This window comes from Asterias rubens, chromosome 12, assembly GCF_902459465.1.
Source record: "Asterias rubens chromosome 12, eAstRub1.3, whole genome shotgun sequence".
Classification (NCBI taxonomy): Eukaryota; Metazoa; Echinodermata; class Asteroidea; order Forcipulatida; family Asteriidae; genus Asterias; species Asterias rubens.
In genome coordinates this window covers 13949591-13965696 of record NC_047073.1, presented here as the reverse complement: position 1 = coordinate 13965696, position 16106 = coordinate 13949591, and the positions used below count along the sequence as shown (strand labels likewise).

Genomic DNA, 16106 nt, shown 5'->3' with positions numbered 1-16106 from the left:
TTTACATGAGAAATCATTGTTCAGTTTAGTGTTGATAGTCCATGAGTATCAATGATGTTTTAACAGACTGGAAAGTTGTATCTGTTGGATAGTGGTGATGGTTGATTTTTTTTTTCTCAGAGTTCTTCCTGTTTGGGCATCCGGTGATGCTGTAAGTATCATGCAGGCAAATCCTTTTAGTTAGTAAGCTACACAAAAACACATAGCAAAGTTCAATGATAGAGGGAAATGGGTACAACAAACCTTTACAAAATAGAAGAAAAAAATGCTTTTTGAGGACTATGAACTTTAGCTGCAAAATATGGGCATGCACCTTGTCAGCAATGCAACTCGGACTGCTGCTGTCTATGGCTTAATATGTGCATTTTGTGCGAGTGTTTTTATAATTTGGGTGAATGTTTTTCACATTCACGTTTTCAACTCCAAAACTACCCCGAGTGCTGCTGGGTTGCAATTGTGATTTTTTTTTTCAAGTCAAGTATTTTTAGAGAAAAAGTCACCTTTTGTTGTGAACTGCCAGAATCAAAACAGAATTTTGTCAGGCAAATTATTCTAATTTAATCAAACAATTTATTAAGCCAAGCTGAATTGTCAAATCCTTCGAAATTGTTTTGTACAAAGCCAGAATAAATTGCTTCTATAATATGATTAGCTGTCTTGGACATATATAAACATTTATAAAATGTTTTAATCAATAGGCAATTATACATAATTTTGTTGGGGGGGGGGGTGAAAGTGAGACAAATTATTTCTTTAAACTTATCAGCCGTGTGAAGTACCTGTAAGTTCAGTTACATGTACAAGTATTATTTCTGATGTTAATCTACCTTAAAGATAAGATTAACATTTAAATCACCTGATTTCAGTCCTGATGATAAATCGCAACATAGAAGGGCTTTCTGGTAGCCTAGGGGGGATCCGAAGATACAGCAGTTTTGATTTTCATAGTCTGTGGAGACAGTTGCATCCACTAATTATGAAATGTGACACTGTGAGAAAACAGTGTAGCACATGTACTGTTGTGCTTTGGTTGTTCTCGGTGTATCACAATTGATTTATGACCAGCCTGTAAGGTGTACAGCATAGAGAAAGATATTGCTCTAATCAATACTCTGTTTCTTTCTGGGCTCATTTTACTGTAGTCCTCAAATAACATCCAGGAACCTGCCAGCGGATGTCTGCCATTCAACCCCACTTGTTCTGTTTGGCAGCGCTGACCTTTTGGCCTAGAAAAACAAATGCAAATTAGAGACAGTCTGATGGTTCAAATGGTTTGGGGAAAAATGAAATTAGTACGGTCAATGGTTTATTTTTCAGAGACAATTCTTGTAACAGTACACACATGTACACAGACTTGGTCTAAATTTCATTTCTCATCCCTCTAAGTCTTCAAGATGATGACTATTTACATTCAGGACTCTAAAGTTTTATTGTTAAAAACAGCAATGTTATTTGATGTAATTCTACAATTAGTATTCTTTGTTTTTGTCGTCATTGCCAAATTGTTTATTAGGGGATAAAATTATGCACTTGCTAAGGGCTGTTTCCAAAGATAACTAACGAGTATTCCTTATCATTTAGATGCTCAAGCCACTAGGCCAAAATAGTGACCAAATTTATACAAGCGCTTAACACACATCTGTGTTCGGGTAAAACAGCATTAATATTTCTTCATCCCTAAAACCAAAGTGAACATTTTTTTTCTATCAAAAATACATCACCAACTCTAGTTGGTCTTTTAATACATAAAAATATATTTATTTTCTTTAATTGAAAATACATTTTGGACAATAGTTGATACTAAGTCTTTGATGTATATTGGCTGAAATATGAAGTTGTTTTCATAATAGTTTTGAAATTCATCAATGGTTAACTGGCTCAAACATCAGCATCTTGTTGTTGCATTAAGTTGCCTAAATAATTTGAATGTGTTGTCGTGGACTTAGGTGAATTTGAATCCAAGAAGCCTCTTCCACCGTTCAACATTTTGTTCGACACAATGAATTATGCATTGATGGAATAATAGCTTATGGCTTTTTAAATACAGTGGATGTTTTGTGTTTTAAAACACGTTCTCCCCCTGTGCCAGCCAGCCAGGATGTCATTCAAACTAAAGCGCGATAAGTGGCAAACATCTCTTGTTTTTTCCTCCCCGACACATTTTGGATCTTAGGCGTATACACCTGCTGTTTCACCTTCTGGCTAGAAACATGTAAGGACAAGAAGAAGAGAAGAACAAAAATTAACTAGAAAAAAATGGACGGGGGGAGAAAGAAATTAGAAATTTTCTTCGGAAATTGCAATAAACATCCCGAAGACATGGGTAGTATTCACTGTTAAAGTTGTGTTCCCACTTGCTAAGGGACACAATCAATATTAATTTGTGTGCAGGTTTTGTAGCTTGCACATAAATGTAGTTTAAATTGTCGAACAACTAACCTGAACAATTAAAGCCCACAAGAGATTTGAAATATTGTTACAGTTGTCAAAACATGCAGATTACTAGAGTTAAGGTTGCTTGTGGGGATTGAGAAAACAAATCTGGATTCTAGTAGCTTCGGGTGAAACTTGGCTACTCTTTAGAATTTAATTTCATTGTGGCAGGACCCTGGAAATTGCAGGGTGGGGGGACGCTGTGAAATAATGGTTTTGCAGTAACTGCTATGTCTAGGTTGGTATGAAGTAAATTCAGCTCTCCTGGTACACTATTAATTAGGATTAATTTGGTTGGAGTATTTATAATAAAGCTTCAGTCCAAATTTCAATTCATGTAGATACAGTTTTAATTTAAATCGCTAGGATGCAATTTTGATTGAAATCAGAACTTCATATTTTTGAAATGTTTAAAGCTGATTGCATTTAGCAGAGGAGTTATCTAAACAAAAATTCTGGAAATCCTGCCCTACAGCAAATCCAGCATTACCTTCCATCTATTATGTTTTCCTCAACTCCTCGATACCCCTACATTTAGTTTCTACATTTTTCTCTATACATTTTGTAAATTGCTTTAAATCCGTTGAAATGTGAAGCATGCTGAGAGTTGAGCATTTAGTCCAGTTGTCTTGGTACAGAGCTTAAAATATGAAATAAAATATAAAAATGATTAGGGTGAAGAGGTCTTTCCACTTTTGTCTTCAGGGTTGACTCACAATGCATGTGTTCAGCAGAACAGAAGACTGATTGATAGAAAAATTAACGTCCATGGCCACCATGCCTTCTGATTTGTAGAGATTGAATTGTCCTGTAGTCACTGTGTGTGTAAAACTGTACACTGTTCTCACTTACTGTACTCTGCATGGAGTGTGTTGTACATGTACCACAAGTCAGGCAGCTGTTAGTGGCCCTGTACCATGGATAAAGTTGACCTTCTAGTTTTGATATTACAGTCAAACTGGGCACAGCCTGAACACCACACACCACAACACACAACGGATATCCTGTATTCCATAATATCACAACCAGTATCACTAAATGCATTCTGCTCATGGTGGAATTACTGTTGATCTTGCTTCCCATCCAGATAACAAAGCTTTTCCTGCTATCTCTGTGACATTATTGCTTACCATGGAACCACGGTTTCAGTTTCTTCAGGAAGGGAGTTTTGTTTTCCTTGTGTGAGTTTTAGCCAAAAAGTTTCCACATATCTTTCCGGAATTGGAATAAAGTGTAAATAACGATGCCTCATTTTTGAAAGGGCAAGGGCACTTGGGGGTTTTACTCTTGGTAAAGGGCATCTTAAGAGGTGAAAATTGTAAATTCTTATTGGAAGATTTAAAGGGGGTACCTAGAAACCAGGGGCAACAGACAATTGCTTCTGTTGCCTTCATTATTAGGTTGACAACTAATCAGAATGAACAGATTGCATTCTTTTTGAGCAATTGTTCTAAAAATTTAAAAAATCACCTTTAAATGAAAACGTCTAGAGCCAGTTTGCTATAAGGGCAAGAATAAAACAAGCAAAGTACTTAAGATGATATGGTCACCAACTCAGCATAAGAGATTTAAATTCATGTAGACCTACTAACGGACAACAAAAATATATTTAAGAAATATTGACACCAAAGAGACACTTAAACATTTTTCATGCGACTCGAGACACATTGCACTTCATTGGTGGCATCAAACATTAAGTTACAAATTGATATGCAGTGCATCAACTGAGCCTATATTGAATGATATTATAATGATTTTTGCAGATCTGGGCCAGGTCACGAAGTGGTATAAATGAATTGAGAGCTGATAAATTGTTAGGATTCAAGGCTGTTTCCTGGTCTAACAAAATTTCACTTTCTGATTATCCAAAAAGAAATTGAGTAAACTGCACTTATTTACTCTATGTTTTGGGTTTCATTCTCGTTCTAAATATTGGCCTTCATTATTTTTGGTTAATGATACCTCCAGTATTACAACAGGGTGGTTTTGCATGCGATTGGATACGTTTAGTGGGACGGATACGTCATCATTATGACTCCACTCGCTATCCGCTATACTGATATCATGCTTGCTACGCTTAAGTAAGTTACAGAAAGCTAAATGTATGCATATCCGTCCGCATGCGAAACCTCCTCAGTATCAATGCTTTAAAGACTCAAATAGGCCAATGATTTATGATTTTAATTAATATCTTGGCTTTTTAACTTGCTGAACCAAATTTTAATGTAAATTAAATATATAAAAAAAATATATTAAAAAACTGTTAAGAAAATAGTTTTTGTTTGGTTTCAAAGCTTTCACAGAATCTGCTCACTGGGGCGCATTTCCTGATCACTGCATGTCTTTTCATTATACAAATTTCAACCTGCATTTAATAAAACTGGACTTTGGTTTTTTGCTTTCCAGTCACTAAAGTCCACGGGACTTTGGTCTGAAACACTTGATGTCAAACACCAAATGAAAGAGTCAAAGATGTTTAGAGTAATAGCTCTCTTTCTCTCCCTTTACAGAATAACTCATCCAACAATGGACAGCCCTTGTCATTTTAAAAATTAATTGTCGGCCTCCCACCAGTTTAAAAACAGACTGGGAATTATTGATTTCCTTTGTTAGGTGAAATGTTATTTCTTGACTTAAGAAAGTACTGTAGACCCTGGTCTTTTTCTGCCATCACAAAGAAAATTGCAGTGGCTGAAATTGATTGGCCACCTGGCTATATGTGTGTACAGTTCTGGTTTATTCACAACTAACTTTGTGGTTTGATTGTGAGTATTGATTTTTTACAGTTATACAAATAGTTAGCAGTCAGATTATGGGGATTATGGTAACATGTCAATTTAGAGTCTAACAGATGTAGACAAGCTTATTAAAAACGGGAGGTTAGACATCCAACTGATGTTTGATCATTAATCTTTGTTAAGCAATCATCACTAAGGACAGCCTAACAAAGGGAAACCTGTTTACGAGGCATCAGAAAGTACATACTGGTTAATGGATGCCTGCATTTATAATGACGGGCTATTCTTCACACTTTAGTCTGATTTTGTTTGCCTTTAGAAAAATCAGAAAAAAAATTGTGAGTAAAAATCCTGAAAGTCTATTATAAAGCCTACACAAGCATGTTAAGCCAGCCGTGTACATGTTCCCCGTACAATGTTTCAATGTTGTTTCAAGGGCTAAATGATCGGGCCTTTAAAAAGAATAGTGTTGAAGAGACTACAGTATGTTCTCTTTATTTACAAAAAAAAGAAAATTGCAAAAATTTTCACTTCATCTAGACATAAATCGGGACGACACATAGTGGGTGTCTTTAATGTTTATCTACTTCAAGTTATCAATGTCACATGGAAGAAGACAATATTAACAATATTTAACAGAGTGTTCATCGTTGCACGGCTACGGCTTATGTTGCTTCGTGCCTTTACATCTCACCGATCCTCATTATCTTGTCGCTGGCGATCAGGAGACAAGATACCTTGACGATGCCGAGGCAACTAATGCATAGAAAACGCTCACAGATGAGCAACAATCATTGTAATTTTCATGGCTCGTGGTCTATTGCACACAAGCTGCCTCGCTAAGACTCCTCAATCCTACGGGAAACTCTTGAAGGTTGGGGGTGGTGCACTTTTCACCTGTCTCTGTCAGTGAGTTTGTGCATGGATATTATAAAATTAAATATTAGCGTATGGTTTGACTGAGGATGCCACGTCAAAATTATGCTGAAACTTAATGACTTGAGAATGGGTGGCTTCAATTAATTTTGATTGTGGCAGGTTCACTTTTAAGAAGAAGTAAATTAAATTTGCCTTGCACAATTACGTTTTTTTTATAAACACAGCTTAGTTTTAATTTCACAGCGGTTTGCTAATTCTCTTTAAATAAATATAGCTGACCACATTAACATATTATATTGGTTGAGAGAATGTACAATAGAGATTGAGGCTTGGAATCCTGTGGTGGGATTGTGATGTAGCCTCAGTGATAAACCCATTAGTGATTAGACAATACCTACTTCAATCATGACTTCTTCCCAATATTGACAAAAGGCTTTTTGCTATTAACACCACCCAGCGTTGATGCTTTAGTGTTGACATAGAGCCAGGGATTGGAACCACACAGTATGCATATGGTGGCGTCTTGCTCAAAACCAAATCCCTGTAAAATGGTCCAGATCTACCTCTCTGCCCGACTTTATTACTTTGTCACGCTCGCAACGAGGAAAAATTATAGCCTTGGCGCTACTCGTGAGAGGCAATTTAGCTGAGATGCTTATGGGTCCAGAGAGTGGGGTTATTGTTGAGAAGCCTAGGGTATGAACCCAAGCAACTCCTTGGCCCAGCTTCCATAATGGCAGGAAACAGGAAGCTAGAGCAAGACAATGGATCAAGATTGTGGTCTTTGTCTCCCTCCCACCATCTGGCTCTTAATATAAAACCAGTGCCACATCCATTAGCTGATGGCTGGGATGGGGTGTGAATTTCTACTCAAGTCTGTCTGGGGCCCCGTCCCATTGGCATTGTGGATCACGTATAATACTCGGAGTCTACTGTATTATTCATGAAGTGTCTTGATATGGGAGAAGGCTAAAATTATCTTTGATCTACGTTTAAGTGCATTAACTCGCTGAATTGGGGACAATGAATTTATTAAATGACCCCCACCCCTTTGAAAATATTCATAGTAGATGTCTCGGTTTCAAGTGAATATGAGGGTGGAAAATGGTGGTTTTGAACTTTAAAATTTGTCTTTGTAAAAAAAAAAAAACATGTCTAATAATTTATTAAAAACTCTTAATGAGTTTTATAGAACCCGGTTCTCTTAATTATTGAAAAATTAAACATTTGTTCATTTGCATAGCCTGTGCAAATAGCTCCATTTCCATCTAGATTGATGAATATCTAGTGCTAATGTTTGCTGGGTTTTACTTGGCATGTACAAAAGTACACAATAATTAAGTAGACAATGAAATGATCGTGTGCACAATGTGGGCCTTGGGTGAGGCCAAAGAAAATAAATTGTTAGTTTCTCATCAACCCATTTCTAAAAAAAATTATCAAGGTACTTTTTTTTATTACTTGTTCATTGTTTGTTGTAACCTTTTTTCTAAATCAAAGTGCCTGACCGTTTTTAATGGTTAATTTTCCTCTTTAATTTCTAGGGCCCTAACAATTATTGTCAGTTGATTTTGGGGGACTCATGGAATTTGTATGCGTTTTTATAAATTGTGTTTTTTTTTCATATGAAAAAAGAAAGCTTTTTATTTTTCTGCACCAGAATATTTTGTTGGTTGACTGTTGGGGACTTGGGTTTCTTTATAATTTGTATGCCCTTTTCATTTTAAACTTGTATAATCAAGGGGAAACAACTTTCAGTTTTTCCCAAGACAATTTGCACAAAAATAGATTGTGGAAATTTAAACAAATGAAAAATAAAAATATAAATCACATCTTTGAGTGGAAGAGTTGTCTTGGCTATATCTGCTCGTGGTCTCCGTGCAGACATAATTATTTTGTTAAATTCTGCCAGTAGGAGTTGAGCGACTGATATGATGAAAGTGGAAATGTATGAAAGATCATTTGATAGTCCTCTATCATGCAGCCGCCATTAGTGTTATGTCCCAGGGGTACAGTTAAGATCACTATAATGTAGGTCAGCACATCAATGGTACCAGACTATTCCAAACTCATTTTTTAGAAATCAAGATTTGGTTTAGAAAACAATACAATTTGATCAATGAAACTGGTTTATTTTGAGATTATGACCACTCACCACCAGACACTCTGAATGCCCTGAGCTTTTATTATATTCTTTGGATGCAACTTATGTTACATCACGACATTTTTTGTGTACAGAAAAACCATGGATAAACTAAAACCCCAAAGCTTGTTGCAATTTTTTAACACCAAGGGTTACCAAAAGGTAGACATGCCATCACAATTTGGGATCCAATTTTCAGACCTATTTGTCTGTCAGCAATGACTCTCATTCCTGTATGATGAAAATTGCAACTTGGTTACAACACCTGCACTAAACTGTTTCTAGGGAAGATTGATTGCATAAGATAATAATTAAAAAGGTAATGAGATTCTGATGTGATAAATCTGTTCACATCACATTCTTGCATCGATATTTAGACAATTAAAGAGTTAATCAAAATGTTCTTAATGATAAGGTACACACACATATCTGACATTCCTTTTCCAAGCTATGACCTTACATGGGAATCTCCGAGCTCAATTTATGTTTCATTTCTTAAGGTTCAAGCTTTGAAGGAAATAATGATATAAGTTTATAAGGAAATTCAGAGTTTAAAATCAGGGCTACATGTAGATAACTCAAGTGGTATAGAGTGCAAGCTTGATAATTTCATTGGGTCATTGGTTCAAATCCCGCTCTAGTCAATTTGTCTTTGTTCAACCCCAAATTATTTAGAGTAAAGTTATGAAAAATTCCATATTACTTAATGAGACATTCACATTAATGGTTTTATTTAAAACAAACTGGCTGGAACTTTTTTTATCTGGAGATTATGAGATCAAAAGGTGAAGAACAAAATACGTAATTGTTGAGGGATGGGTGAGCAAATTATTTGCAATAATTGATGTCGACTGTTGATAAAAATCCATCATCTCTCCTCATCATATAAAAACAAAGTGTGTAGAATTACCTTCCATCAGTTCAATCAGCAGGAGACGAGAGTCTACTCTTCTTGCTGGCCTAAGACACTTGTCTAAGATGTCTTCTGGTTTATAATGAGACCAGCATGGTGCCTCCCATGTTAATGGATGAGACTTGTAACCTTGTGAATTTACCATTTTGAAGGACGTGATGGACGTAGCGGGAGTCTGGATATATGTCACTTGGATGACACCAGGGTGTCTGGTCAGTTGTTGGCTTGGCCTCCCTGGGTCGTCTCGGGTCACTGACCTAGACTCTAGAGCTGCTTAAAAGCATACAAATTTGTTAAGCTCGAATAAGGATAAGGATACTAAACTGCCATGTCACTCAATTACAAATTGTAACTGGTATCCCACTCATTTCTGCTGAGCAAAAAAAAAAACCCAAAAAACAGTTAAGCGATATTTTCTGCAAGCAGCCCTATTGGGCCCAGCAAAGCTATTGAAATTTAAGTTTTAAACTTGGAAGACATGTTTCAAAACATGTCATCCTTGTTGGGATCCATGAAGTGATACAACAAAAAATCATGGTTCAACTATGATAGCTTGAGGTCCCCGCCGCCTTCCTCATCAATATCTGTGAATATTGTTTATCAACCTCGGCGAGGAAGGAATATTGTTGGCAGAGCGCCTTTAAGACGTTTCCAATCCATTGAGGGATAATGAGCTTATTACATGTAATGCCAATGGTACAATGAACCTGAAGCAATTAACTGATTATGTTTTGTTGTTGTTAACTGCAATACAATACGTCATGTACATTCGCTGATGTATTGTATTGTGTAGATTAAAGTTAACTCATTCAGTGATTCTTGGCTGCAACTGTAACACAAGTTGGCAGCAATAACATTGTTGACAATTAAATTGTGGACAAATGCATTTGTGTCTACTTCTTGTATTCTCAGTTGTTACAGAAATTGTTGAATTTAATCTTGTAAGTGCATTTTTATATATTTGATTTGAATCCAGTAACACCTTACCATTGAAGAATTGCTTTATTTTCTTTTAATCTGTGATTTGTTATTGTTGTTAATGCAAATGGATACACTCATGCCAATTAGTTGACAATTTTAAAAGTACATCAAAAGTAGTCAAACTGAAAAGACAATTTGTATGTGATATATTACCTTGGCATGCCTGAAAAACCACTTTTTGTAATTTACTGTTTTTGTTTCCTCTTTTCTGTTCCTTATTCTTACTTATTTTACTTTGACTAGATGTAGATTTTTAAGTTTGGTTTAATGTGGTTAATGCACAGGTCAAAGTTTGGGCTATGGTTTTGTAAACTACATGAAGCCAGCGGATGCTGCTAAGGCCCTCACCATGCTCAACGGCCTCCGTTTGTCCTCCAAGATGATCAAGGTACCTCACTTTTTTATTTTTATTTTAGTTCTTCCCCCTAATTTTCCACTCTGTTTTCCCAATTTTTGTTTTTCTTTCATTGTAGTATATGTTGACAACAGAAATTTTTTACAATTGTTTCATTTTTCTATAGTTTTTTTAGTGTATAATTTAAGCAGTCATTTGTAATTTTGGGGAACTACTCAACAAATTGCATCAAATACTTTAAATATCCTCTGCAGATTTTGAACGGACATTTTTTATTGAAAAAGTATATCAAACAAAATATTGTTAGCCTGAGTTTTTTCTTCTATTTTCTGTGTGGAAAATCTATACTTTTAAGGAACCTAAAATGTAAGAATACAAAGAGTTTTGAAAAGGTAGATATTACTTGGTATTCTGTAGCTACTGCTATATCATGGCTGTTGATGGATGTGTCACACCCTCGGTCAACCTTTATTACAATCTGGTACCAGCCTGTGCAGAAAGCAAGTCTGGTATGGAGAAAATGTACCCTTAAAATCCAGAGATTCCACAACCTTGGTGTTAACAGTGAAAGCTGGCTTAAGACTAGTGCAGACAGATTCTTGATAGTATAAGCCATGTGCAGGGGCCCATAGTGACAAAGTCTTCTAGCTACGGAGAGAGCGTTACCAAAAAAGGGAGCCGTGTCAAGATCTAGGGTTCAGCTCTAAAGCGAGTTGGCAGCGCATCTTATGTGCATTAGCTAAATCCCTGTAGGGGTTCACTCAACAGTGCTGTTGTTTTTTAGTGCTGCGTTGGTCGTTGCGTTATTGGCACTAGGATTTGGTGGCTTCTGGTGCAAGTATTATGACTGATAACATGCTGATGATCTTTCTCTAATTTGTTGAAGGGGTCGTTTCCGACTCTTGTGTACGTGGGTTCCCGCTTTAGAGGTTATCAAAGCGGGACCAAAATAGAGCGAGGGAAATGAGCCGACCCACTGCCCACACAGGTCAGGTTTCATGAAATGCTTCATGATAGTTCTGTCATATCAGGTCTATGATGATTACAGGGAGGGTGTATGTTATTGCGTTAACTTGATAGGTTCTAATGGAAAGATTTCACGGTTATCAGCCCATGGGAAACATGAGGAAGTGATGTGGAGAAAATCTACTCTGGGCACTATCAAAATTACTGCGTCCGCATGCAGCCGGCCGCAGATCGGTTTCATTATTGTTAATTAAGTTCTTGAAATAATGTGGAAAATGTTACTGTAACTGCACCCTTGGGAATAGGCTTGTCATGTTTGTTAGTGTGCCGATATGAGATGGTCTCCCAGTTACTGACAACAAAATATTTAAGCTGCCAGACATTAGAAACGCGCCGTCCGAAAGTAATTCAGATCTCCCAAAAAACAACTACATGTGCCCTGTGCTTTGCTGTGGTGCCCTGGGGAGCTGTGCAAAGTCCTCATAGACATGCCCCTTACCAGTTCTGTGCCCCTTCGAAATAGAGACTCAAGGCTTGGTCATTTTGAGAGCCATTTGTCAATCTTAAGCATTTATCCGAATGAAGGCATGTTTTCCCTTCATTAATGCAGAGCTGGCACCTCTCCCTTGTTTTGCAGAAAGTTCCAGAAAAAAGAAAAAAAAAAACAATCATTCTCTGTTAAGTGGACAAATATGGAAAAAAAAAAAAAAGCAATACGACCTTTAATGTAATATCAAGAAATGTCAAGTAAATTGAAAAGAAAATGGGAAGTGACATTTTTAAGATTCAGAATCTACTTCTCTACTTCCCATTGAAATCACTGAAAATGTAAACCAAAACACCTCTTGCCTATGATGTCCCAATCTTAAACAGCGCCCTCATTGAGGTCAAAGGGAGACCAATGGCTGAGATTTGTGTGCAGTGCATACAAATGGGTGCACTTTTCAATTGTTTGATAGAGAGCGAAAACAAATTGATTTGAAAAAGTCCTACACGTAATGTAACCCGGGTTTGGAAATCCTTCTGATGTGAAGGGCTTTCCATGAGAGCCAAGTCACTGTGCCTTCATTGTAGTATAATCATCTTGTTTTTCCCAATCAAGTCAATGTAACCAAAGTGAGGCTGGGAGGTGAAATATTCTGGCCCATGTTTTAAAAAAATGTCTGATTTTAGGCAATATATATCAGGGCACCCATCTCTGGCAATATTGTAGTCTGTTTCTGCTTTCTGCTAGGCAAGTTTCTTTCTGTGTTAGAATATATTTCCATGGGCCTATTTCACAAACGGCTGAGATTGATCGTAATTGTGCATCAATCTTAGTTGCTAGGAAAAGTTTGATGTCACAATACAAATCACTGTGGCAATTTTGAGAACTCGTCTTAAGATGAATCTTAGTGCTTTGTGAGATCAATCCCCAGTGTTTTTTTGTTTAGTGACTCTTTATCAATTCACCCAATGAGAGCTCTTTAGCTATCTCTCAGTCAGAATTGAAATCTTAGAAACTCTTCGAGCAAAAGTTAATTCTGCTTTCTCTTTGTATTTTTTTTCTTCAAGGTGTCATATGCTAGACCAAGCAGTCAAGCCATTAAAGATGCTAACCTTTACATCAGTGGTATCCCAAAGAGTTACAAACAAGAGGATCTTGATAAACTCTTCAGTCCTTACGGCCACATCATCACTTCCAGACTTCTCTATGACCAGGACTCAAACACATGTAAGCTCATCAAATCATCTTATGCTATTTTCACTTTTATTTGTAGTGTCTTATTTTGTGTGATTTTATAACTATCAATTAATAAACCACAAGGGAAACTGACTGGGTAAATTTTAAATAATTTGAAGATGATAGAGTGTCTGTGTGGCATGAGATTGTATCCCCCATACAAACTTCTTTTGATAGCGCCCTCTTTTGAAATCGTCCTCATCCGGCCTTTTATAATTTCCCATACGGGGGACAGAATTTCAAGGCAACTTATTTACTTATGACATCAGCACATTAATCTTGAGGTTGTTGGTTCAAATGCTAGGAAAATGTATGGGGAAAAAGAATAATATTTTTCTGTTACTCACATGTAGATCTCAGAGGGGCTCCCAATATTTGCATCTACTTTCTGTGGAATTAGGGAGAATTTCCAGCTCTGAGATTATACAAAAACATTAGAAAATAAAGATTCAGGACATGGCTTCTTGGTTGACTATAACACTTGCGGCTGTTTGTGGCTGCGATGCTCATTTTAGAACAAGCCATTTCTGTTCACTATGGTCCCTAATGGGAAGAAAGACATACCTTGTAGCTCTGTATTGTCTTGAAACCTCTAGTTTTCTATTTGTGGTGATGAAGAAAGTCCGAGAGCGAAAACAAATTGATTTTAAATTGAAAACAAATTGATTTTAAATTGAAAGACATACCTTGTAAACAAGTTGATTTTAAATTGAAAGACATACCTTGTAACTCTGTATTGTCTTGAAACCTCTAGTTTTTATTTGTGGTGATAAAGAAAGTCTCTTAAATCTTCTTATTCAACACCTGGAAGGTTCAGATTTCATCTCCAAACAACAGGAGTCACCAACCTAGTCTTTTAGGATATTTTGTTTGTTGTGCATGTGACGCATAAAAAGAGACACATTTTGGATTAATTTTTTTTTTTTAAATGCTTCACATATTTTTTATATTGTGTCCAAAACATCCCTTACCTAATTGATCATACATTAGTGCTTGATTTGAATTGGTTGCTTAAAGTCCCCTAATCTAACAAATTTGTACACATTGTTTGTTTTTGTAGCTGGTCGCTCACGCGGTGTTGGATTTGTTCGTTATGATAAACGTGTGGAAGCAGAAAGAGCCATCGAAGCTCTTCATGATAAAATTCCAGACGCCGGCACGGACCCCTTGATTGTAAAATTCGCCAACAACCCCAGCCAGAACTTCCACAAGGTCCTGCAGCAGGCCTACATGACATGTATGTCGCCACAGCGCCGTGTCGTGCCAATCGGATCAGTGGGACCAATGCGTCATATGCCACCATGCTTCAGGTAAGCCTTTAATGTGTATACGTGTGTGTTGATGTGGGAGTGTGGTTGATTGTATCATGAAATATCTGTGAATGAATGTTGAAGGAGAGTGTGGTACACAACATCCGTCTTTTTTACATTTTAAATATTTTGACGATGAAGTCGCCTGATAGACGACAACATGGCATCGACCTGGCTTCAGTATTTCAGAGAAGCCCGTCTTGAATTGTGTCTTGTATACTATGTGTGCTACATTTATATCTGTGACTGGATTTGTTTTAGAACCTGATTTTATTCCCACTTAAAACACAAACACCTTAAATGTCCACTGACATTTAGATGTGCTAATGTGGTCATTTCTGCCGTAATGTTTTTGAAAAGGGTATAATGTACATTATGCCATAGAGTAGAGTGTCCAACCTGCATAATGGTGTCTTAATTGAGCACTTAACAGTGATCTATTTTATTTGTGTTCAGGGCAGGTAGTCGAACCGGCTCCTATTTACTAGTATTATGCAAAATTACCGGGTCGGGAAGTAAGAATGGCGACTTGGCAAGCAGTAAACATTACGGCTTGTGTCACCTTGGTTGTTGCGAGCTTTTAAATAGCGACTGGCTTGCTGGTAGAAACGGCACATAAATTCACTCATTATGAGTGTACATAAGATGTTTGGTTTATGTATGTGCCATCTGCCTACAGTTGATGTAATGGTTTGTGTACAGTGTGTCTACTCTTGTGTTTTGAACATTGGTTTTTAAGACCCAACTCTTAAACTGTGTCTGGTGGCTTCACCCATTAATGATTTACTTTGCTGTGAAGTAAAAGTCAATTTGTAACAAGGGGAGGGGGAATTTATAAGATTAATTTTAGTCTTACAGCAGAGCATTGTTGAAATTTAAAACAAAAAGGTACCATTTCGAAGACTTTGACGATCATGTGAAAACAAGCAGGTCTTACCATTTTGAGCAAAATACATGTTTATTTTGTTAAAAATAAGAACGCAAATTAAATGTACTATATTCATAGATTGTCACAAACAAACTATTTGAAAAGATAAATCAAATGACTGAAAATTTAAGATTTGTGTATTTAGGCTTACTGTCACTGAGCTGGGTTTCTTATATACCACAACCTCAACCCTGTCCCCTTTCCTTCCCCACCACCCCCCCCCCCCTCCCCCCAAAAGAAAACAAAGAATCACTGATAAATGTTTTCACTTTAGTTACTATCCAAGCAACAGTGAAATGGGAGACTTTCTGGGACGATAGAGGGCAGCAGACTTACCGGGTAAATCCATTGTTCTCAGAATTATGCGCATGTTCAGAACTACGTAAACAATGGAAATTTACCCGGTATGTCTGCTGCCGCCTAGCGTTGGAAAGTCTCCTATTGTGTTTCGGCTTTTTGTAGTCCAATACCCATTCCTTTTGGTTTGAATTCAAGAAAAAGTTACTTTCTGTATCAACAACTTAACCAGTACTTTATCTTCTTTAAAGAAACCCAGCTCTAGTATTTTGTTTGTTTTTTATCTTGTGGTCCGAGTAAATTTAAATGATTTGAAGATCTGATTGTGATCTCTGTATCATAAAATTGAAAGCAGGTTTGATATTTTACAGGTTTCTACCTTCAGTAAATTCAGCTTTATTATGGAAACTGGTGGAGCCTTATTTCACAATTATTTTTGA

General features: G+C 36.8%; 1 protein-coding gene across 2 annotated transcripts in view; it reads left to right on the top strand.

Moving 5' to 3' along the window:
- Positions 1–16106, top strand: part of LOC117297419 (ELAV-like protein 1-B) — a 40698-nt gene that overhangs the window by 16727 nt on the left and 7865 nt on the right. For both annotated transcript variants that reach the window (XM_033780451.1, XM_033780449.1), the window contains exons 3-5: positions 10372–10475; positions 12963–13122; positions 14192–14441. In XM_033780451.1, the coding sequence (XP_033636342.1) occupies positions 10372–10475; positions 12963–13122; positions 14192–14441 (514 nt within the window). The remainder of the gene's footprint in view (positions 1–10371; positions 10476–12962; positions 13123–14191; positions 14442–16106) is intronic.